Source organism: Dromaius novaehollandiae, chromosome 11 (assembly GCF_036370855.1).
Source record: "Dromaius novaehollandiae isolate bDroNov1 chromosome 11, bDroNov1.hap1, whole genome shotgun sequence".
Taxonomy (NCBI): domain Eukaryota; kingdom Metazoa; phylum Chordata; class Aves; order Casuariiformes; family Dromaiidae; genus Dromaius; species Dromaius novaehollandiae.
In genome coordinates this window covers 24172546-24196024 of record NC_088108.1, presented here as the reverse complement: position 1 = coordinate 24196024, position 23479 = coordinate 24172546, and the positions used below count along the sequence as shown (strand labels likewise).

Sequence of the window (23479 nt, the reverse complement as noted above, 5' to 3'; positions counted from 1 at the left end):
GGGCACCAGCTTCTCGGCAGCGAGCATCAGCCCCTCGGCCGTGTGGCTTTCTCTTTCCGTCTGCTCTGCTGCCAGCCCTCCCACCACCACCTCCTCCCAGACCTGCCGCGAGCATCGCGAGTCCCTGTCACCTCTTGCCCTGACCGCAGTTTTTCCCCCCAGGCAGGGAAACGCGCGCCAGTACCGCGTGTCCCCCTGCTCCCGGCACAGCCCACGGGCCAGGGGCAGCGCTGGGCTGCAGCGAGGATTTACGCTCTCTGTGATACTCATTTTCTCTGGCAGGAAGGTGTCAGGGCCTCCACTTCATGAGGGGAAACTCGACTTAAGGGGTCTCCTCCAGGCTGCGTGGCGCACACACGTACGCCGGTGTCGCGATGCTGAGGCTCCTGAACCACACGTTTTGCTTTGACTCCTGCCAGCGCTGATCGGAAGAGAACAGCTTTGTAACCTTTCGTTGCAGCTTTCCACAGGAAGAGCTTGCCTTTTGGCGTTTCCCCCCGCCCACATGAAAAGGAAACGCGCCCCTCTCCCTTGCTCTCGGTGTGTTTATTAGCGCTGACGACAGAGGACAGCGAGTCTTGTCCTCCCCTGAGTTTCAGGTCCTCCCTTGTAACAGAGCTAAAGTGAGAGTTGGGGGTTACTCAGACCTTGACTGGAAAGATCAGAGGATTCGATCTTTAACAAAACATTTATTCTCCCAAGTATTCCTCAGGTGTTTGAATTCGGTAGCTACTAAAACAGTTCACAGTCTGAATGAAAATCCTCCCCAGTCCTAACTGCCCAGGCTTTGCTGGCCTGACGTGTGAATCAGTCCGTTTCTCCAAGCCTGAAGTCTTCTAAAAATAAGTGAACAGATGAGCTGTGAGCATACGAGAGGGAAAAAAAATCCAAGTAAGGAAATATCCTCTTCTTTGGGAAGAGGATGGGCAATGAAGAATAATAAAGGCCAAAAACTTCCTTATCCCTTGCAGGCTCCATTTCGAGTCAGTGCATAGTGAGTGTTGACCTGGGGACATCAAAGTCAGCACTCATTCCTGAGGTCCACAGGACTCACGAGCCTTAGGCGCTTCCGTGGCGCATCCCCTTTGGCCGATGGATCCCCGCTGGAGCAATGCTCCTGGCGTGGTCCGAGCCCGAAACGAGTGCTGTGCAGCGGCCAGGCAAGGAAGCTGCCAGACCCGTGTGAACATGCCAGTGAAAGTGGCAAAGCAAAACAGCTAAAGGAAGCCCAGAATCACCTGTTCAAATATACAGAAAAGAGAGACTGACACAGTGTTACAAGGACTGCAGTAAAAATGAGAAAAAAAGCGTGCGTTGTCTTAGTTTGGGGTTGCAGGAGTTGTGATGTTTCCTCACATGCCTATCTTCCGAGCCCAGCAGTGCACATCTCTGAGCTCCATCACAGAGCAAAATATTCATCTGCTCCCCAGTAATGCTCTGATCAGCTTCTCCCTCCCCTTTTCCCAATTCTTCTGCACTTCATCTTCTCATTTTCCCATTTATTGCTTTCTCTGGTGGGGAGGCGATGCGGAGGCAAAGATTCACAGCAGATTCCCATTCCTGTTCTTCCCCTCACTCCTCTTCCTCCCATCAAAGCAGCCTTTCTCTGTCCTGGGCTCTGTCCTTGTCCTTCCCTAGGCTGGGTGGAGGTCCTAGGCCAAGGTTGTTCCTGTGGCACACCCAGCCTTCATTCTTCCTAGGAAATAATCTCTTCAGCGGTGTGCGCAGAGCTGGTGTGGATAGGTGAGGCCTCAGCTATTCTTTTCCTCTTCATTTACCCCCATGGGTAGCTCTAGCCCTGACGGTGCCAGTGGAGGAAACATGAAAAGGTTCCAGTTTCTTCCTCCATCTTCCTGGCAAGTCTCGTCTGGTAAATACCAGCAGTCAGAGCAAACCCTTGATGAGAAGGTCGTATGCCCAAGGCCTTGGCGCCCGCTGGAAGGCCTAGGCCTCGGTCACGGATCTGCTGTAGCTCAGCGCTCCCTGGTTCCGCAGGAGAGCTCTCTTCAGCCTGCCCTGGATGGTGCTGAGCACTGCCCTCCGGAAGCTGCTGGACAGGAAAAAGAAGATCACTGGATCAAGGCAGCTGTTGAGGGCGGAGATGCAGAGCACAAGCTCATTAGCGTGATGGAGACCCTGCTGCCAGGGCAGGCTAGAAATGACCCCCACTTGCGCGAGGACGTAAGGAATACGGACAACGTGGTAGGGGGTGAAGCATACGATGAAGATGATCAGGACTACGAAGGTCTTGGTGATGGCTTTCATGCCAGTCCTCTTGTTCAGCTGCTGAGCATTCACTGAAGAGACTCTATGGAGCTTGGCAAATATCTTGCTGTAGAAGTAGAGGAAGAGCAGCAGCAGGATAAAGAAAGTGGCTACTGCAACCATGTTAAAGGCTGCTGCTACAGTGCTTTTGCTCCTGAAGTGGAAGCATTTATGGTCACAGGATCCTTTTCCTTTTGTCTCAAAAAAGAAAGGTAGCATGAAAGCTGAGTGCACCAGCCAAACCACCCCAGAGGCCATGGTGCTACAGGACGTGGTGTGAATCTTAAACTTTTGGAGGGGCCGGATGATCTTCAGATAGCGGTCCAGGCTGATCAGGCTGAGGAACGTGATGCTGACGTACATGTTGAGATAGAAGAAGGCCCCGACAATGTTGCAGAAGATCCGGGGCCCACTCGTGTTTTGATAAGCTATGCGGAAGGGCAGGCTGAGAGAGAGCAGCAGGTCGGACAGAGCCAAGTTCCTCATGTACACGGTGATGGAGGTCCTCCGCTGCACGCTGCACGAGAACACCCAGAGCGCCAGGGTGTTGCTGAGCAGCCCGATGACGAAGATAAGGGAGTACATCACAGGGAGCGTCACAGACAGGAACCCATCTTGGATCTGGCAGCAGGAATTGCTCTGTCTGTATTCCGTGACCTCGGCAGCGGGAAGGGGAGTGCTTAGAGAGTCCATGATCTAGAGCCAAGGAGCTGTAAAGAGAAACACAGAGGGTGTTAGAATTGACGTCTGCACAAACTGGCTCCACAGAAGCATCATTCTTTTTATGATACACCTGTGTGGTACCTGGGTGCCCCAAGTCACTGCAAACACAACCTTGCAGTCCCCCAAACTTTTATGCAAAGGCCACCAGCACGGCTTATATGCGGAAAACCACCCTGGGGACCTAAAAGCACTAGTCTGTACAGGTTGACACACTGGTTTTTGGCCAGAAACTGGCACTGGCTTCTCTCCTATGTGGTTCACACCTGTAGGAAAAGATCCACAAAGAATCTGCGTGTTAAGCACCGGAGAGAAAATAGTCCCCTGTCCCTTAGCAGGCTGGTCCAGGAGGCAGGCAGCACTCCCCCGTCCCAACTGCGGAGCCCAACTTTTCTCCTGGCTCCTTTCATGCTGTTCTGGGCTATCAGCTGTTAAGGAAGGATGTCAGATTAGACTGGCAGAAGTTGTCTGCTCTGTACTAGATAAGCACAGCCCCATCGATAGCAAAATCTGGGGTTCCTCAGGAGGGGAAACCACCTTTTGGTTGTACATGGGCTCTCTGGGTATAGCAGGTGAACTAAGGCTCCATGCAGGGAAAGAGCTATGGATATCTGGACCTCGTTGAGGGATGATAACCAGATCTATGAGAGCTCCTTACCGTCACCGTTGAGGCTGGAAAATCAAGCCCACGCCTGGCTGTTCTTTCATTTCCACTCTGCTGTTTTCAGATACTTGGGTTCCCTGGAGAAGCAGGGCCTCCTTTACCAGGCTCTTCCCCATCCCCTGCCCAGCTTTCTCCTTTGTGCACATCCCTTTTCCCGCAGTGATCCCAGGTGCGTGCTCCTCACATAACGCAGGATGCTGGGACAAAGAGGCTCCAGCCAGACCCACCAAGGTGTTCCCCAAAAGATCAGTACCCCTGGGAGGTATCTTGGGGCTAACGTCAGTGTGACTGTACTGCCAAAAACCCCGGTCTCCCCCTTCCCGAGCCTGGGCTGTGCTGTGGGCCCGGCCGAGCCCTGAGCTGCCTTGCTCAGCGCTGATGCCACAGCCAGGGCTCTCTGCAAGGCAACCGCAGGAACCGCCGTGCAGGGCTGCGCTGCTGCGGCGAGGCTCTTCCCACCGCCCCGGCTGGGGGGTTAAAGCCAGCTCTGCCGCGTTCGCGTGGGGCTGGTGCAGGCTGAGCATGGAGCAGGGAGCGAGCATCTCCAACACGGTGCGTGTGCTCGAATGCGCCGCTCTCCGCGTGCTCCCTCGTCCGCCAGCCCCTCTCCCGGGGAGCGAGAAGGGATGGGGGCATGCCCGGGCCTCTGCGCTCACCTTCCCCGCCTGATTTGGCTCCCTGCGGCTCCCACGGCTACGGCCGTGCCCGAGCTCGGCTGGGGCTGGTGCCTTCGCCCCAGACCCTGCCCCGGTGCCCACGGCTTCGGCAGCGGCCTCCCCGTGAGCACAGCCTCTTCCACGCACACGAGCTCGTGTCTCCACCGGGCAGGGGCTGCTGGCCCGGCTCCTTCCCAGCCCCCTCGCCCTTTGCTCCCTTTCCTGCTCTCTGAGATGCTGAGCGACCCACAGCTGCAGAAACCTCCAGCTTCCCCCCACCTGCTACAGCTTCCCTCATACCCTTCCCCGCTCCCTCCGCACACGTCCCGGCACGGACCGCAGGGCACCGCCAGCCCCAGGCCCGCTCGGAGCGGCAGCACCAGCTGGGTTTCCTGCTTTGGGTCGCAGCGCTTTAAAACCACTGCGATTAAATGCCTGAAATTCAGTGCAAGGTTTCTGGTTTGCTGCACAGAGGTGCTGCCGGCAGGACCTGGTCGCTGCGTACCTGCATCCTTGAGGCATCGGTGTGCAGCTGCGTTGGGTACCCGCCGCTGCCCGGGCGGCCGGGAGGGCTTGCTCGAGCACGCACAGCCGCGCCAGGAGCGGGTCAGCGGAGACACCGTCCTCCCGTGTGCCTTGGCGAGCCCAGGTGCGCCTGGTCCCGCCTGACCATGCAGTGCCCGGGTGCGGTGGCGGACGTGTCCCCGGCTCCTTCTCCCTGCCCGGCCCCAGGCTGTGCTCCCCCCCCCCCCCCCCCGCAGCTCCTGGCTGCAGTGACCCCCGAGCCCTCTCCCCCCGCCACTTGCACAGATGACAAGCACTTCCCAGTGACTCATAACAAGAAAAGCCACCCCAGAGTCACCTACCTCGGCGCCTCTCCTCTGCTCCCTCGCCCGCCGTAACCGAGGCTCCTGCTCTCGCCGGGGCCACTATAAGCCCTTGGCTGGTGACGACACCGCCCGCCCGTGACAAGCGTCCCGCTGCTCTCCCCACTCCTCCCACGCGGGCGGCTTTGGTTTTTCCCTTCCCGGCGAGGGAGGTGCGTCTCGCAGCGGTACGCCCCGGCGCGAGCCTGGCAGCGCTCCCGGCACACCTGCAGCCGGGCAGGCGCTGGGCACCGCGGCGGCGGCAGCGCGGAGAGGGGGACAGAAAGGGGCTCTCACGGCAGCTGTGGGGTGGCTGGAAACACCGCGTGCGGCTTTGCCGGGCGGCTCCTCCGCGTGCCTCCGGAGAGCACCGCGGGCCGGGGCGCAGCTCTCCCGGCTCGGCTCCTGCCCTCCAAACGGGTCGGCTCCCAGCCGGACCCGGCACCCGCGATGGGGCCCCGCGCCGGGAGCCGGTGCCACGCTGCCGGATGCAGCCCCCCCGCCGCTGCGGGCCCGGGTTGTGCTGCAAGGAGCGGGGAGCTACCCCAGCCTTCGTCCCGTGCCTGCGGAGCGGGGAGCAACGGAGAGCTGAAGCTCCCTGAAATCGCAGCTTTTCCCGCAGATCCCTGGCCAATGCTGGCCCAACAGAGCCGGCTTCAGCCCTGCCCGGGCTGCGTCCCGGCGCCGCTGCCCCAAGCCCCTCGGCCAAAAGCTGCCGGGGAGCTGGTGTCGGCCCTCGAGGCGTGGGAAGTCGGGGAGGAGACACGTGGGCTGGCCCCAGCCTCATCCCAGACTCCAAGAGGACGAAAGCCGCATGAACGGGGCAGGTTGTTTTGCAGAGAGTTTCCACGTTGCCGGATTTAGCTCGCGAAGCAGCCTGACGTTCGCCCACACAGATGCAAATTGCCGTGATGGGCAGGGAAGGAACGCAAAGGTGATGGCAGTGGAAAGGAGAAATTGTTTCGTAAGCCGTTCTCCTCCACTGGCCACAGTGGCCGGATGGAGCGAGCGGAGCCGTACGGAGACAGGGCCCTGCCCTCAGCGCGGTCCGCTCTGCTCTGCAGCCCAGGAAAGGGAGGCCCCAAGAGCGGAGGCTGCTGAGCAAAGCCGGGGCAGAGCTGCGGAGAGCTCGGGGTCGGGCTCAGCGCTGCTCCCAGGACAGCCGGGGCACGTGGGCACTGCCTCGAACCATTCTCCCTCCCCATCTCCCCACCTGCGCCTCGCCGCAGGCCTCTGCAGCCTGCCAGTCTCTCCGGCGGGGTCACCGTCACCCGTCCCCTGTGGCTTGTGTCACCCCTCAGCCCTCGACAGGCATCGCATCCCCTGCGGGACGTGGGCAGCTCTTACCCTGGGCATCCAGCTTCCCCTCCTCGGCACCAGCTGCAGCAAAGGGGGAGCAAAAAGTTAAAGAAAGCAGAGATTAGGCAGTGCGGAGAGGAGCAGTCTGAGCAATTTAGCCTTCAGGGCTGAACACGGGCTTGGGCAGGGTGCTCAGCCCAGAAAAGCATGGCACAGACGTTAGGGTTGCTCCATGCGGGTTTCTCCCAACACAGGAGCGTCCCGCGTGCCAGGATGGGACCCAGAGGGTCCTGGCACCTGTGCTGGGGGTGCCATCACCGCTCGTGAGAGGTGCACGCAGTTTGGGATGTGAACATTCAGAAATTAGAATAGAGTCCCCTGGAAAAATAAGCTATCTATGGTTTACCCCTCCTGCTTTCCGCCCTGCAGCCTCCCCTCTGACATGCTTTTGATCTGGTTATTTTTAGAACATCTCAAAAGTAGGTCAAGCGACCGTTCGCACGGGGCACAGAGAAAACCATACTCGTACTTATCTGTACATTTACCACTGGGAAGGGACCCGCTCAGGAAGCCCGCGGGCCCTGCTGTGTCAGCAGCGCAGCTGCCTCCCCTCCGTGAGCCCTCCCAGGCCCCGTCCCACGTGCGGTTCCTTGGGGGACGGCTCCTCCGGTCCGTCCAGCGAGGGCCGGGGTGTCCCCTGGGCCCCCTTCCCGCTGCAGGGCCCAAACGTTCCTCTGTCCCCTCCCAGGAGAGACCCCGCCGTATGACACAGCAGTCTGGGCTGGCGGCCTCAAGCCTGACCCCGAAGCCCATCAAGGCCTCGGACGGGCGAGACCCTCGCCCCCGCCTCAAGGCACGCTGCCACGTCACAGGCTCGGGGAAAGGGAACTGAAATCCAGACCGACAGCGCGCTGCGCCGGCGCATGCACGTGCCGTGGTTTCAGACACCTCCACTCGTCCATCGGCTGAGACCTGGCGGGACGGCTGGGCCTGCCGGGGCCGGGCTGTGCTCCCCAGCACGCTGTGCCCCCCAGCACCGCCCCCAGTCTGGGCCCTGCCATGGGGCCCGTGCGTCGCACAGCCCGGGAGCTCAGTGCTACTCCCCGCTACCGCGAGAAAACACAGTTATGCTGGAAAGCACAGGCGAGAAATGAGTAAGGGAGAGGGGTTTGTTCCAGCTCTGGAAATCCCAACGCCTGGACAGTGGAAATCATGGGCTGCCCAACTTCCTGGTTTCTCCATTTCGTCCTGGTGTCTTGTGCTGCGTCGGCTTCACCTCCAGATCCTGCTGAGTAATTACGTTAGAAAAACGGACCCAGACCCGCCAGCAAGTACAGAAATAACTGCAGCCTGACGCCGGTGTGGAAGTTCGAAAGTGCATTTCCACAATATCAGCTAGCTGCTGTCAGTCATCTGTTAAAGGCACAAATATGTGTATTTACACACACACTCACACATGCATAAAATACACACAAGCAGTTCTGCTCCTTGCAGCTCCTGCCTGGCCCTTCTGGAGGCACCTGGCCTCAGAAGGTGACTGCCAGGAGGGAACTCCGGTTCCTCTCGTTGCCTGTGGTAGCCACCGGAGCCCAGAGGTCTGCGGGGGAAGGACATCTTCCAGGCCGGCTGTTACAGCCGGGCCCGCAAGCAGCTGGGCTGCGCCCGTGAGTCCTCCTGTGCGGCTGAACAGCAGCTGCAAGGCTTAAGCTCAGGCGAGGCCGCGATGTCTGCTTAGAGCAGACTGTAGGTTTGGTCAGCTCGAGAGAAAAAGGTGGCTGGGGGAGCAGAGGGGTCCACTGGCGGCGGGAGAAGACAGACAGTCTTCAGTGCTGAAGGACGGAGATTCACGACCCGCGCTCAGTCTGCGATCGCAGCGAGCACAGCGCGCGGCTCCCGCCCGCAGCCCGTCTCGGGGTGCCGCCAGGCTTGCAGTCTGCGCGGCTGGCCCTCGCAGGAGGCGGCTGGTGACTGCGAAGCCGCAGCATCGTTGTTACTTCAGGGAGTTTTTTATCGAGAGTCATTCGGGGATGAGCCGCGCTACCCCTCACCTCTCGGGTGCCCTCGCCAGCGCCGCGGCACCCCCGCGAGCTGAGGGATCAGCTCAGACGGGGGTTTCATAAGAACCGCGGGGGCGTCTGTTACGTGAGCTCAGCTCCGAGCAAGGTGTGAAGGCCGGAGCCTGCGCAGGGGGCCGGGACCCCGCGCTGTCCCCCGGGACCGGCACCCACGCCGCAAAGCGAGGGCCGCAACGTGGCCGCAAACGCCGCCCACGCTCACCCGCACCAGCCCCGGCGGCTGCGCGGGGAGCGGCACAACGAGGCTCGCACAGAGGGCCCGGCCCAGCCCCGGGACACCCCACGGCCGCTCTTTAGCGGCAGGAGGCGCCGGGGCCGCCCGAGTCCCCTTCGCGGCATCGACCCAGCGCCCGGGCAGCCGCCGCCGCCGCCATCCCGCACTACCAACGGCCGCCCCAGTCACATGCCCCGACAGCCGACGCCTATTAGCCCCGCCGCCCCGCCCGCGTGCCCCGACATCCGGCGCCCATTGGCCCCGCCGAGACCTCACGTGTCCCAAGAGCCGGCGCCCATTGGCCCCGCCGCGCAGCCCACGTGTCCCGAGAGCCGGCGCCCATTGGCCCCGCCCCGACCCCACGCGCCCCGGCAGCCGGCGCCCATTGGCCCCGCCGCGCGCCCCGGCAGCCGGCGCTCATCGGCGGCGGCGATGCTGGCGGCGGCGGGCGGCGGCGGCTCGGCGGCCGGGCCGGGCCCCGGCGGCGGCGGCGGCGGCGGCGGCGGCGGGGACGGGGACTTCCTGTCGCGGTACCGGCTGGTGTCGGCCAAGCTGCGGCGGCGGTTCCTGCGGAAGCCGAACGTGGCGGAGGCGGCGGAGCAGTTCGCGGCGCTGGCGCGGGAGCTGCGCGCCCAGGAGAGCCTGCCCTACGCGGCCTGGTGCCAGCTGGCCGTGGCGCGCTGCGCCCAGAGCCTCTTCCACGGGCCCGCCGAGGCGGCGGCGCTGGCCGAGGCGGCGCGGCTCTTCCTGCGCCAGGAGCGCGACCTGCGGCAGCGCCTGGCGCTGCGCGGCGGCTTCGGCGAGCACGCGGCGGCGGCGCAGAGCTGCGGCGCCTTCGCCGCCCGCCTGCACCTGGAGCGGGGGCAGCCGGCGCTGGCGGCCGGGCTCTGCCTGGAGCTGGCGGCGGCGCTGCGCGACACGGGCCGGCCGGCGGGCGCCGCCGCGCCGCTGCGGCGGGCCGCCGAGCTGCTGGCGGCGGCGCGGCTGCCGCTGGAGGCGCTGCGCTGCCTGGGCGAGCTGGCCTCCTGCCTGCTGCTGGGCGGCGACTACGCGGGCGCGCTGGCGGCGCTGACGCGGGCGCAGGCGCTGGCGCGGGCGGGCGGCGGCGGCGGCGCCTTCCGCGACGCGCTGGTGCGCTGCGAGGTGTCGCGGGTGCTGCTGCTGCTGCTGCTGCAGCCGCCGCCGGCCAAGCTGCTGCCCGAGCACGCGCGGACGCTGGAGCAGTACTGCTGGGAGGCGCCCGAGGGCGGCGCGGCGCCGGGGCCCGGGCCGGGGGCGGCGGCGGGGGCGGGGGCGGGTCCCGGGGCGGGGGGGCCGGCGGCGGCGGCGGGCTGCCTGCCGGCCGAGCTCTTCCTGCTGCTGCAGTCGGCCGTGCTGGCCTGCCAGGAGAAGGACCTGGAGGCGCTGAAGGCGCTGCAGGCCGAGCTCTGGCCGCTGCTCAGCGCCGAGCAGAACCACCTGCTGCACCTGGTGCTGCAGGAGATGACCAGCCCCGCGGGCCAGGGGCTCTGAGGCCTGGCCCGGCCGCCGCGGCGGGAGCCGCTCTCGCCCTCGTGGCCCCGGCACGGACGCTGCGGCGCTTTTCCCCGTCGCCTCCCCGGAGAGGGATCCTGCTGCCCGTGCGACGGCGGGGCGCTTTGTGGCGAGACCCTCTCGCGCTGCTGCGGTCGCCGCAGGGGCCAAGTTGGCGCTGGCAGCTGCAGCCCCGTCACCCGCTGCCGTTCCTGGACGCCCTGAGCAGCGCTCCCCGATGCGGCGCGTCCCTCCCGGCCTTCCTTCTGGTGCCAAATTCCCGACGGATGGGGAGCAGCTCCTTCGCCCTCGCTCGGCCCAAGGCCGTTCGTGGTGCAGGGCGAAGCCGTCCTGGAGGAGACCCCGGAGCGCGCGGGAGCCCCGGGCAGGCCAGGGCGGCTCCTGGCTCCCTGCTGCAGCGGTGCCTGCCCGGCCGCGGGTGCCCAGCGAGGGCCGGTGTTTGCGCGAGCGGTGGAGCCGGTGTTACGGGAGCCGGCGGGAAAGCCCTGCCCTGTGCGTTGCAGTAAACGGACTGTGTGTGCACTTTACTTCCCAGGCTCCGGGCTCTTTCTTGGGTTGCGGCCGTGCGCGGCCCCTGCGGCCCCGGAGACACCAGCCGGGGCAGCCGGCACCTCTCGCCCCGCCCCTTCCCCAGAGCCGCGCCCATTTCCCCGCCCCTCGCTTTAGCCACGCCCCCTGCCTCGCCTCTTGGCCCGTCTTTTCTTCTCTGGCCCCGCCCCCTCCGGGTGCGCCCGCGCGGGGCATGTCGGGACGGGGGCGGCCCTTCCGGTCTCTGCGCGGCGGCACCACGCGGCGCGGCCATGGCGGACGGGGACGGTGCGTAGCGGCGGGGCCGCCCCGCCTTGCCCCGCCCGGCGGCCCCGGGGTCCTGCGCGGGAACGGGGAGCGGGTCGGCGCCGCCGGTGCGGTCGCGGCGGGGTGGGCTGGGAGCGGCGGCGGCCTGTGAGGTTGGGGGGGGGCTCCGTGGCGGCGCGGCCGCGGGCCCGGTGTGGCGGGGCGCTGACCGCGTGTGTCCCGCAGGCTCCGGCGTGAAGAAGCGGCGGAAGAAGGAGAAGCGGCAGCTCCCCGACGCGGACGTTGCGGTGAGCCCGCGCCGCCGGCCCGCTGCCCTCCCCGGGGTGGCCGGGCGCATCTCGCGGGGCTCCGGGGCCTGCCCGGGCTCACGGCGGGGATCGGCGGCGGCGGCGGCGGGCCCAGGGTGGCCCCGGGGTCCCCCCCGCGCTGGGCCAGGCGCCCTAGGGCAGCACAAAGGCCGCGACCTGCCCCGCCGCTCCCCGATCACCAGCGGGCTCTTCCCACCCCGGTAACGGGCCCCTCCCGGGTGTCCCCGGGCGGCCCCTGGGCCCGCGGCAGCGGCTGGAGCGCTTTAAGCCCGATACCGGGGAGCAAAGTGCAGGCGGTGCCCGGGAGCCGCCCGGCGGGCGCGGAGGGGCGGCACGTGGCGGCGGGCGGAAGTGCGGCGGCGCCGTTCAGCCCCCTGATTTTGCCCCTTCCGTCCCTGCTCAGGACATCCAGCACACGGAGGAGTTCTTCATCAAGCCCGAGTCCCGCGTGGCCCAGCTGGACACGTCGCAGTGGCCGCTGCTGCTGAAGGTAGCGGGCGTCGGTGGGCTTCCCGTGCGGGGGCTTTCTCTTTTGTTCTCAGTGCGTGCAGCGCTCTTCCTCAGGGTTTCGCAAACCTTCCCCCCAAAAGCAGCGTATGTGCCCTTCAAAGCAGAGGCTACGCCGCTGCATGCAAAAATCATGCTATAAAATTTAACCAACATTATCGTTTGCATGCTACTTTGTAAGATTGTGATCCCTTGTAAAGACCACACAGAATTTCTTCAGCTGCTCTTTATTGTGGTCTGAGAGCGGCCTGTGGCCTACGTGGGCTCCTGAGCTCTTTGCACAGAGGTGCTGAGGCACTCTGGATTTATTTTGCTTTTTGAAGCTTTGCATTCTGCTCCTTTGACATCTTCTCCTGTGGAGGTTTTTTTCCTTCTCTTTCTAAAAAGACCTTGTGGTTGCATTCCCAGATCATTTTTAATTTGGAAGAGACGCTTTCAGATACATACACAAATCAGACGATGTATAACTGGTGGGTTGTATTAGGGCAAAGCACTACTGAAACTGAGGCACAGGGAGCTCGAGAACATTTTACTTATGATGATTTTTGCTTGGACTTTGTAGAACTTCGACAAGTTAAATGTGTTGACAGCACACTACACACCCCTTCCTTCTGGTGCTAATCCCCTGAAGAGAGAGATATCCGACTATGTCAGGTGAGCGTAATAACTGTGAGAGTATTTTTATCTTTCATGGTTAATATCTTCAGGTGACTTTGTGGTGGTGGCAGCTGAAACTAAGTGGCAGTGACCGCTTTCGTCTGTGATGTTTTGTGTTCTGAATTCCTCTTGTACCTTTCTGCTTGCCTTCGTATTTTGCTGTTAGACAGTAAATCTGGAAATAGGACCCACTGGTCACTTTTTGTGGAGTTTGTTTCGTTCTGGGCTTGCAGTTGGTCTGCCAACAAGAATGCAAATGCCTGAGAAATTCTGAGGGCTCTTACGGGAAATCATGGAGACTGCTTGGAGTTTGCGTGTGGTGTTTTGGTTGGATTTAAGTACTTAGTAGCGATCAGCAGTCTGAAGAGATGAGAATTGCTTGATCTTGGAATATACGACCTGCCTTTCAGAGGAGCTGTGGGCAGAGTAACTGCTTGGGGTCTCGATGGGAGCAGCTGTGGGACTAGGCTCTTGTTTGGCTCTTCATTTAGAAATACCTTTTTTTTTGGCAAATGTGACAAGTCATCGAGGGTTCCACGCTTGCTCTGTTTGCTCTGATGCTAAATTTCTAATCTCTGTCACCTTGCACTGCAGGTCGGGCTTTATTAACCTCGACAAACCTTCCAACCCATCTTCCCATGAGGTGGTTGCGTGGATCCGACGCATCCTTCGAGTGGAGAAGACTGGACACAGTGGCACTCTGGACCCTAAGGTGACTGGGTGCCTGATTGTGTGCATTGAGAGGGCGACACGGCTGGTCAAATCGCAGCAGAGCGCAGGTACGTTTACCACCCTGGGACCACTTACAGGCTAACTGACCGGGGAAGTGCGGAGTTCTTCTGGAGACAAGCTGGCGATTTCCATTCCTGCCTACAAAAGGCTGCTCTTGGTCTTGAGTGACTTAAATTCAAGGATTGTTTATCCATCTTGCTCCAAGTCAGTGAGGACACGTACATGCCGTTGCATGTGTTTTGATCGTTTTTCCCTCTATGAGGGGCTTGTACTGTTTTAGGTCAAGGAAAACATTTCTGAATGACTGGTTTTGTGTACTGACTGGACTCATGGCTATAGGTGGCCTCAGTCTACAAGTTCAGTGAAATAACACTTGGTAAAGAAATACACCTGTAGCTTGGATTTTTTCTTTTGTTGGAAGAATAAGCAACTGCATAGTAAATTACTTGCACTGTCTAGGAAAGGTGCTTGTGAAGATGTCTGGTGGGCTTTCTGGATGTTTGACTGTGTAGCAGTGTGCACCTTGAGGTCAACATTAAATGCAAGTGGCCACTCCTGACTGCTCTTGTCGTTCTTTTAGGCAAAGAGTATGTGGGAATTGTTCGGCTGCACAATGCAATTGAAAGTGAGGCCCAGCTGGCCAGGGTAAGTCTCTGCACACTGTTAGCTGTGCTGCCACTTGAAACGCAAAGCGTTCAGCGTCCCTGGGAGAGGAGAGGGTAGGAATGGAGCTCGGGTGTGCTCTGTATGTGAGGTGATGACGAAGTTTATCCATTCTCTGAGTGCAGTGGTGCTGCCCTCCTGCAGCACCCTGATTCCTGTTCTAGGGTCTGGGTGCTGTGCGGCCTCCGGAGACCCTGCAGTCTCCCAGTGTCCTACTGGGGGCTGCTGGGGCCTGTGGCTGGCTGCCTGCAGGAGTGAGGCGTGCTGGCAGGGTTGGAGCCCCCTCCGTGGGGGCTCCATCCCCACCGAGATGAGGGATGATGTCTGATCACGTACTACCACCTGATGAAAAAGCCTAGCTATGCCTCACTGATGGCTGGGGCAGCATTTTGACCACGTCCCTGGTTCATTTTGGCTTTTATAAATGTGACCTAGCCAAACAGCAATGAATCTTGTGGGTTCTTACTCATGGAAGTGGTCCTAATGTCTGGAGACCCAAGGCACTTCTATGCTAGGTGTGTTAATGGGAGAGGTGTGACCTGTTACTTCTGCTTCTGCCCTCAGGCGATAGAAACTCTGACCGGCGCGCTGTTCCAGCGGCCGCCCCTCATCGCTGCTGTGAAGCGACAGCTGAGAGTCCGAACCATCTATGAGAGCAAGCTAGTGGAGTATGACCCTGAGAGAAGATTAGGTAAAATAGCACTGTCTTCTCTTTTTTCAACCATCCGCTGATAAATTCCCTGTGCAAAGGGCTGCTTCCTGTTCCTTGCAGATGTCATAAGACATCTTAAATTCTTGCCACTGTCAAGCAGTAACTGCTTCTTGCCTTGCTTCTGTGCGCTAAGAGGCAAATCCCATCTGTTTGTCTGTAGAGCCAAGTCCTTCACTGAGGAGCCAAATGATGTCAACTAGATGGCATTAGCACTCTGTGCAAAGATGACCTTCATCTATCACCCAATGCTGATGGCTCTGTGAGAGGCTAGACACAAAGCTGCTCTTAGAAAGAGCTTCTAGACTTGGTTCATTTGTAGATACATGTTTAAATGCTCTTTGCCTGGCTGGTGTTTCAGGTATCTTCTGGGTGAGCTGTGAAGCAGGCACATACATCCGAACACTCTGTGTTCACCTTGGCTTGCTCCTCGGTGTTGGAGGACAGATGCAAGAGCTCCGGAGAGTGCGCTCAGGGATTCTGGGAGAGAAGGTAGAGTGACGACTAACTATAACTGGCAATTTTGGAATTGTGAGAGTTCCTTGGAACTTTGTCACTTTTACAGTGGTGGAAGAAAGTATAGCTGCATGGTGGCTGGGAGAAGTTATGTTTGTGATCAGTCCCCAAAATGTGGGAGCTTTTGCCATAGTCTGAACCAAAGTGTTGAGTTCAGTTCAGGGTGGTTGCCCCTGTTCTGGTAATTAAACTTTGGGACAGTGAGTGGCTGGGAAGTGCACCATGGTGACTGCAAGTTCTCTTAAGCCACCTGTGTTTCTCAGCCTACAAGCCAGGCGTGTGCCGTGAGTTCAGGAATGTGAGCTGTCTGCTTAGCTGTCTGCAGCCACGTGGTGTCGCAGCACAGCACAAGGCACGTGCTTCCATTGAGGTGCTCTTGGGGGATGGCAGCCTTCAATGGTCCTGAACTCTTGCTTCTCAGTCTGGGCATAGCTGCATCCCGCTGCCAGTCTGGACTCCAGGGCCAATCTCTCCCTGTAGAGCAGGAGTATCAGAGTGCAAGTGGTTCCCCATCCATCTGTGCTCTTATCGCAGATGTAATCGTTTGCAGTCATTTTTGAATTCCAGGTGCTGGATGCACAGCTCCTTCAAGAATTTATTGCATGTCACAGTTTGAGGAGCTGGTTAATTTAAGCTTCTACTCCCGTTAATTTAAGCTTCTACTCCCTGATCTCCTTTGTCTAGAAGTCCCGGGTATTTGTGTAGGCTTGGTCACACTTCAAGTGTTCCGTGTACCTCATGTACTAGAACCAAGTGCAGTCGGAAGTTAGGATGGTTGAAGTCTGCAGTAACAAAAGTCAGGGCCAGAGGGGTTCAAACTGTTGATGGAAAATACTTGTTCTTGCCTTTTTAGGTTGCTTTTTTGATACTTCTGAATTCAGAATCTGTTTTCTGCTCCCTTTCAGCACAGTATCTGCCATTGGTCTTTAGCTGTGTTCTCTTGTGTCTGTTTTGAGTTGGTGGCTGATAGGAAAGTTTTAGAAGGGTCGTGTCTTTTCAGGACAACATGGTGACTATGCATGATGTCCTGGATGCACAATGGCAGTACGACAACAACAAGGATGACAGCTACCTGCGAAGAGTTATCCTGCCGTTAGAGAAGCTGCTGACTTCACACAAGCGGCTCGTTATGAAAGACAGTGCGGTAAGTTGCTGAGTTGGTGCCAGTTGTCATCTGGAGACTGCAAAGTGCCCTCCTACGTGTATAACCAGTAAAACAAATGGGAGATCAGGATCCTCGTGCTGTATAGCACCATATAGGACTTAGTATGGCCTGGTGCCAGATCAGCAGTAAGATACAAGAGCCCAGAACTGAATGGCAGAAATGGTGCTCTCCTCGCTTGAGGAGGATGTGTGATGCTTATGAGAGATCTGTCTCAGCTTGTTTGCTGTGGCAGGTGCTTTCCTTTCCTTGCTTTCTCCAAAGCCCTCAAGCTTGTTTCTCATTGTCCACCATACAAAACATATGGGCATGTTATTGTTGGGACAGTAATGTCAAAGGGAAGCTCAAGTGGTCTGAGGCACTTCTTAAGGTGCTTTGTCTTCTGCAACAGACTGTAAGACCTGCTGTTCCCCACCTCTTCAGGTTAATGCCATTTGCTATGGAGCCAAGATCATGTTGCCTGGTGTCCTGAGGTATGAAGATGGCATTGAGCTGAATCAGGAGATTGTTGTCATCACCACAAAAGGAGAAGCCATATGCCTAGGTATGAAGCTCCCTGTTCTTGCGCCTGGCTAGATGCAGAAATAAGACTATATTCCAGTGAATGTTTGACAAATGAGTTCCCATATACAGAAGGCTTAAATAACACTGCCTGCTGGGAATTGTGGGGTGCCTTGGCCTAGCAAGCTAGGATGCAAGGCAGCTGGCATTGAGCCCGAGGTTAAGAAACAGCAGCTGCATCAGAGCCAACTTACAAGCTGGGTAATCCTTTGCTTGTGTTAGGGTCATCAGAAATCTTTGCACTCCTATTACCTCTTATCGCCTGGCCTGTGAGCTGTCTTTTGGCTTCAGAGCCAGTCCTTGGCAAGGTGTGAGGGGTTCCTCTCTTTCAGCTGCGTGAGGCTCAGGTGTGCTCTGTATGTGAGGTGATGACGAAGTTTATCCATTCTCTGAGTGCAGTGGCACTGCCCTCCTGCAGCACCCTGATTCCTGTTCTAGGGTCTGGGTGCTGTGCGGCCTCCGGAGACCCTGCAGTCTCCCAGTGTCCTACTGGGGGCTGCTGGGGCCTGTGGCTGGCTGCCTGCAGGAGTGAGGCGTGCTGGCAGGGTTGGAGCCCCCTCCGTGCGGGCTCCATCCCCACCGAGATGAGGGATGATGTCTGATCACGTACTACCACCTAGCACATCGCACCTATGGAGGAGATCGGTGTAAAGGGACTTCAGTGGCTACCAGCTTCTGTGAAGTGACCTGAAATTGTGCTTTTTCTGAAGTGGGTGCTTGGGAAGAGCAGGTGGCACGTGCTGAATGTACCACACAGAAGGGTCTGTCTGCAGCAGCGCTCGGTGCCACGTGGCCGGGTGCTCTGGGACTGAGGGGCCTTGGAGGTGAAGCACTGCAGTACAGCTAAGCCGTTCCACCCTGTTGTCGGTAATGGCTGCACCGATTGTTTCAGGGAGCTAGCAGCAAACACTTAACGTATATTGGTAGGATTAGTCTCCTCCAGTTTGCCACTACAAGCTGTTGGGAACGCTGGCGGGAGCAGCACTGCTCTTTCTGTAGTGGCTCTGTTCAGCTGCATCTTTACACACACTGCATTTCCTTGACGTAAGCAGAAGCGCTGTGACAGCTAGCAGAAGTGCTCCGACGTCTGCTTATGGAACCCTGCTGTGGCCGGTGATGGGCTCACCCTGCTTGCCATCCAGAACAGATGTTCTGGCACAAGCCCAAGGGTTTGTGCCTCTGTTGTTGTTAATCCCTGGCTCTGACGCGCTTGCTGCTTTGAACAGTGTGACTCTCTGAAGGGCTCGTCCAGAAATCCCCTCCAGTGAGGTTTCGGGAGGATGTGGCATTGTTGGGGGCTGGGGGGGAAGCCGTCTGATGGTTGTGGTGATGCAGGAGGAGCAGGCTAAATGCAGCAGGTTTATGCATCTGAGCTGTTGTGGCTTGGCTGGGTTTTAAAGTGTTTGTGGATTCTCTGCCTGTTCCTGCAGCGGTTGCCTTGATGACCACTGCGGTCATCTCTACCTGTGACCATGGAATAGTGGCGAAGATCAAGAGAGTGATCATGGAGAGAGACACATATCCCCGCAAATGGGGCCTCGGTCCCAAGGTGAGCAGGGCTGTGGTGCCAGGTTGGATCCCGGGGAGGAGAGGGGGGCCCAGCTGTTGGGCTATGGGGCTTGGGCACCCTCGGGCAGAGCTGTGTCCCACCTCTTCTCCTGGGCCCCTCTGTAAATCCCCCTGTGCTCATCTGGAGCTGCGATGGTGGCACTTCCCGGTGCCGGGGCTGTGTCAGCTCAGTGGCGGAGCAGAGCCCGGCTTTCCCTGCTGTTGTGGGCTGAGCTGTGTCAGGGAAGTGGGCAGTTGCCAATGGTCAGGTTTGGGCTTCTCAGGTTTGCGTGTGAACCCTCCTTCTGTAAAGAGCCAAATGATGTCACCTAGATGGCATGAGCACTCTGTGCAGAGATGACCTTCATCTATCACCCAATGCTGATGGCTCGGGAGGGGCCAGAAAGGAGCTAGTCTCACGAAACTGTGACAGTGCAGAAATGCAAAACTGTGTGGAAAGAGACTAAACTCTGCCTGAAGGACAGGAGCCGTAGGAACAACTTGTGCAGGTTGTGCACCTCGGATCCCTCTCCCCTCTCATGCAGCTGGGGGTCGTGGGATCAGGCAGGTTTGTAGCAGTAGTCAGCTCTAGCTCCACCTGACCTGTAGTTTCCCTTCAGCCAGTGCTACAGCCTAGGCTTCAAACGTGGCGCGAAGCTGCTGTGGCATGTGATGTCACCCTGGTTCAGGAGAAGGGCAGAAGGTCCTGGGGATGTGTCCACGCTTATGTCGCAGCAAATGTGATGCAACCTAGTTGGGGTCTCTCTGAGCCTTTGGCAAAGGGGTCTTGCCTTGCCTGGGCAGTTGCAGTGGTGCAGCTGCAATGTGGTGGATTGTTAAGCTGCAGAAAGCTGGTTGAGGATCTGAGCGCAGGTGAGCTAAGTGCTGGGCAGAGTCCTCTTTCTCTGGCTTTATTGCTGCTGCCACCAAATTAGCTGTTCTTTACTGATGAGAGACCCTCAGCAGGGAGGAAGCGAGAGGTGGGAGGCTGCTGCACAGGGGATGCTTTCTGTTAATTGTCAGGAGGTCCTTGGGCAAGTGGCTAACGAGTGACGATATACTTGCTGGCTTGGCCTGTTCCTGGGATACCTGCTCTCGCGCCGCGTGGCTGAAACGCACGGCGGGGTTTCTGCGCCTCGGAGCTGCAGTGTGAGTTTTTGCGCTTTGCTCTCAGGCCAGCCAGAAGAAGATGATGATCCAGAAGGGTCTGTTGGACAAGCACGGGAAGCCCAACGAGAGCACGCCGGATTCGTGGAAGAAGGAGTACGTGGATTACAGGTGAGCAGAGGGCGGTGGGCTCGGAGTGACACGCCAAGGGGAGGCTCTGTGCAGCCAGTGCTGCCCTGGGTGTTGCTGCTTGCGCTTAGACCGTGTTACGCCTGGCAAGGTGTCTTTGCTGCCTGGCCCCGTTGGGTGTGCTTGTGTCTGCTGCGGTCACAGGGGAGCGAAAGGTGTGAGCAGACGGTTATCCCTCTGCAGCCTGGTGCTGTGGCTGCAGAGGGAGTCAGTCTGCTAAATGGAAGAGGGGAGGTGCTGCCGTTGTCCAGCCCAGCCGGGCGCTGGTGCGGGCTGCAGGCCTTCCCTACACTGAGCATCTGCCCCTAACGCTTGGCCTGGGCTGAGGAGCAGTTGGAAGGGGGAAGAAGGGGCTTTGTAATTGTCTGGGCTGGTACGAGGCAGAGACAGTCCTGCTCAGTCTGAGATCTCTTCTCTTTCAGGGATATCATCAAGAAAGAGGCAGTAGCAGTCCCCCGAGCTGTCTCAGAGCCAGAGAGGGCTCCAAAAGTGAGTATCGCCAGGGGTGTCTGGTGTAATCAGGTCTGTTTTGGGCCTGCTGAAGATATTTGAGATGTGCCTTAGCCTTGGGCGGTTGGCATCAAGCTCTGAATGTTTTGCGACTTAAACTGGTTGTAGCCCTGGGGGGCAAAGCTGGGGCTGTGGGAGCCTAGAGCCCATCTTGTGGCCAGGGCTTAGTACTGGGGTGACCTGTTAAGGGGCCTCAGTCCCTAGATGTTTTTCTCTTGCTGTTGGTACTTTGGGTGTGACTTGTGTTGCACAGTCAGGGGGTATGAGGAGCTCTGACTTGAGCTGTACATGCTGCGGCATCCAAGGCAATGTGTCTCATGGAGCCAGAGTAGAGGAACGTTATTCCAGAGGACCTTTCTGAAGACCGTGGGCAGTTTCTGAAGTGTGCTTTTATACTTTTGTCCTTAAACCTTTTATACAGCTCATGCCTCCCATGTTCTCAGGCAGGGTTTCTGCATGCTCTTAGCAGGGTGCAGCTGCATTTCAAACTGTGGAGACTATGGGGTGCGGGGAGCACTGGGAACTGTAGTATACAAGCTGAGAGAGGGGAATGCTTGACAGTGTATGCTGGAAGGGACCTCTGGCTGTTGGTAGCTCGCTTTTCTATTCAGAATGGGCTGAGGAGTTGGATTGAGCCCGTCAAGGCAGTGGCGTTTGGGCTTGCATCAGCCAGCTGCCCTTCCATCGCTTGTGCCCTTTTGGGAGATGGCCTGTCTGACTACATGTTCCCCTAACAGAGGAAACGAGAGTCGGAGAGTGAAAGTGAGGAGGCTGTGACCCCATCGTCCCCTGCCACCCCACCGCCAGATGAGCCGAGCAAAAGGGAAAAGAAGAAGCGGAAGAAAGAGAAGAAGGCCAGAGAGGCTGCTGACAGTGGAGGAGAGCCAATGGAAGTGGTACGTAGCTGGGTGCTGCCATGGTGTTGGTCCAAGCACTGGGAGAGATTTTGTTCCTAGTGCCTCTGGGATAAACACCTCAGCATCCTGCTGTGTATGTCCTCAAAGTACCAGGGTCCCCAGGGGCAGAGGGAAGGTGTCTCAATATAGGCTTGTCCGTGAGCTGGCCTGGATGAGGGTGGGTGAGACATACTGGGCAGGGGAGGCTTGGGATGGATCTGCAGTGGGGAAGGGATGGAGCAGAGTGTATGGGTTGAGCATCCTTGTGCCTGGGGCATTTGGAGGGTCCCCCTTCCTGCCAGGCCACCTCTGGTACCCTGTAACAGGTCCCTGCTGCTTGGGTGGGGGGAACTGCAGCCACGGGGAGCGTGCCCGGGGTCTGGAGTGGGGCTGCATGTTTGGATACCTGGGGCTGTGCGGGTGGGAAGGGGAAGCGAAGACGCGTGCTGTGTGAATGCCTCATCAGCCTTCCAGTGGTGCCCGGTGCCCCCTGGAAACGAGCAGTAAGTGATTCCTTTTCGATTTCTTCCTGATCTCTCCAACCTCTTCACAGACCAGCGAGGCCAGCACCAAGAAGAAAAAGAAGAAGAAACAAAAGGAGGTGGAAGAGAGCTCGGAGTAAGCGACTGGATCTGTCCAAAGCAGGCGACCTCATCGGTGGGGAGGGAGGAGTCTGAGGCCTTCACGAAAAAGAGGACTGGCCATCTGGCAGCCGGGCCAGCAAGTTCCAAGCTCCTTTTCCACGGTGTATATGAGCGAGACGGTGTGTTTGCCCAGGGTGTGCCCTGTCGAGGTACCTCTCCTCATCCTGTTTTAAGGGTAGCCAGAGGAGAGGGGTGCCCGCCTGCCTGCCCCGGCACTGGACTGCTCTGTGAAGCTCGACACCTCGATACCGATAGACATGTTATATTCAGGGAAGTTGCAGCTCCTGGCTCACGGTGTCTCCATTTTCACTATGCGAGAGAGGAATAATGCTTTCCCCCTCTCTTGTCCTGCCTCTTTCTTCCTTCTCTTCCAAGGTCAGAGCTGTTACCCGACAGTCGCAGAATGTGTTAATGCCCGAGAACTTGCCCAGTCATTGCCCATCTGAATGGGTTTGGCATGGGAACGGTTGAATCAGTTATTTTAAGGGCTCTGGTTTTAAGCTCACCATGTGCTTGGCTTGACCCTCAGCCAGCAGAGATCAAATATTCCACCAAAGGCTATTCTTTGGTGCTTTTTTAAGTTTAACATAAAATGATTAGAACACGAAATTCCTGCTTTTTCGCTTTGTAGTGTGGGGACCTGCTTGTTAGTTGTGCTGTCTGTTCCCCAGACCCAGTGCCCCAGCGATGCTGCTGGAGCCTACCTCCTGCTGGCTTTTTTCGCCCTTCTGTGCCCAATTGCTCGGATGGGACTTCAGTGCTCTCAGCTGCCTTCCCTGTTTTTGGTACCTAATATGCTCCAAAGGCAGGAAATAGGGACGCTGCTGGGGAGCAGGGCAAAGTGCCCAGGCAGCGGTGAGCCCGTATGCTTCTCTAAAGAGCTGTCAGGACTTGGAGGCCTTCAGGGCTGCAGCTTGGCCAAAGGCAGCTCTGTGAGGGGCACTAGGTGCGAAGCTTCAGTTGTTTTGGAGCGACTTGTCCCAATTTCCTGTAGCTGGGATGGCTCACTGGGAGCAGGAGGTCTCCTCTCTCACAGGAGTAGTGCTGAGCTGGGATTTCAGCGCTTTGGTGGGGAAGGATCCGGGCTGTTTTGTTCTGAGTCTCTATCCCTGCAGAGACTGTAGTGTTGTCTTAGCACTGCTTTTGTCTAATCGTCTTTCCTGGTCTGACTTTTCTCCTCTACCACGCTAGTGAGGGATGTGGACAGTGGGGCCAGCAGCTGGTGGCTGTCAGAACTGAGCAGAAAAAGTTGATTTTTATTTACTCCTTTTTTACGTGAAAAATAAAACAACCCCTATTTTTCAGTGGGTGATTCTTCTTGCTCACCTGGCCCCTAGTGGAGGTCAGTGTTCCCAGGTCGGCTCGTGGGGAGGCAGTTAACACACGCTGCTGAAGAGGTAGCGGCTGTCCCTTCGCCTGTCCCTGCACTGCCTGCCCGAAGGAGCTACAGGCAGAGAGCAGTGGTGGTGTCAGCAAGGGCTGTCGCTGGAGGGGCCCTTGTTGCTGATGAAGCGGTGACTCTACAGGTGTTTGGAGGCTGCCCTCCCCGTGGGTACCACCCGAGGGGCGCAGGCCTGGAAGTTGGGTATTTTCTTTCCTCCTTTGCCTGTGCCGGGGTGAGCTGTAGGAAGGGTCCGGCAGCGGCTGGAGAACCTGTCTGGTCCTGGCCTGCCTTACCTGAGC

The 23479-nt window shown here is 58.7% G+C and overlaps 3 protein-coding genes and 5 non-coding genes across 8 annotated transcripts; 7 read left to right on the top strand and 1 right to left on the bottom strand.

Moving 5' to 3' along the window:
- Positions 1-669: 669 nt before the first annotated feature.
- Positions 670-5015, bottom strand: LOC112989659 (probable G-protein coupled receptor 34). The gene is made up of 2 exons (XM_026110949.2): positions 3644-5015; positions 670-2975 (listed from the first exon to the last, which is right to left on the bottom strand). Exon 2 carries the CDS (start codon positions 2956-2958, stop codon positions 1945-1947), a length of 1014 nt encoding a protein of 337 aa, XP_025966734.2. The 5' UTR covers positions 2959-2975; positions 3644-5015; the 3' UTR covers positions 670-1944.
- Positions 5016-9084: 4069 nt separating this feature from the next.
- LOC135329569 (40-kDa huntingtin-associated protein-like) lies at positions 9085-10819 on the top strand. The gene has a single exon (XM_064518421.1). The coding sequence runs from the start codon at positions 9192-9194 to the stop codon at positions 10269-10271; it is 1080 nt and encodes a 359-aa protein (XP_064374491.1). The 5' UTR covers positions 9085-9191; the 3' UTR covers positions 10272-10819.
- A 177-nt stretch (positions 10820-10996) lies between these two features.
- On the top strand, positions 10997-23100 carry DKC1 (dyskerin pseudouridine synthase 1). The gene is made up of 15 exons (XM_064518420.1): positions 10997-11108; positions 11313-11374; positions 11799-11885; positions 12465-12556; positions 13154-13338; positions 13872-13936; positions 14519-14645; positions 15025-15155; positions 16180-16323; positions 16765-16885; positions 18333-18451; positions 19625-19728; positions 20169-20235; positions 20994-21152; positions 21706-23100. The coding sequence occupies exons 1-15, from the start codon at positions 11093-11095 to the stop codon at positions 21772-21774; spliced, it is 1548 nt and encodes a 515-aa protein (XP_064374490.1). The 5' UTR covers positions 10997-11092; the 3' UTR covers positions 21775-23100.
- Positions 14041-14286, top strand: LOC112989776 (small nucleolar RNA SNORD17). The gene has a single exon (XR_003260908.2). It is a non-coding gene; the product is annotated as a small nucleolar RNA SNORD17 (small nucleolar RNA).
- Positions 14848-14923, top strand: LOC112989780 (small nucleolar RNA SNORD83). The gene has a single exon (XR_003260911.1). It is a non-coding gene; the product is annotated as a small nucleolar RNA SNORD83 (small nucleolar RNA).
- Positions 15317-15451, top strand: LOC112989782 (small nucleolar RNA SNORA36 family). Its single transcript, XR_003260913.1, has one exon. It is a non-coding gene; the product is annotated as a small nucleolar RNA SNORA36 family (small nucleolar RNA).
- LOC112989775 (small nucleolar RNA SNORD17) lies at positions 17263-17508 on the top strand. Its single transcript, XR_003260907.2, has one exon. It is a non-coding gene; the product is annotated as a small nucleolar RNA SNORD17 (small nucleolar RNA).
- Positions 18765-18840, top strand: LOC112989779 (small nucleolar RNA SNORD83). The gene has a single exon (XR_003260910.1). It is a non-coding gene; the product is annotated as a small nucleolar RNA SNORD83 (small nucleolar RNA).
- Positions 23101-23479: the final 379 nt, after the last annotated feature.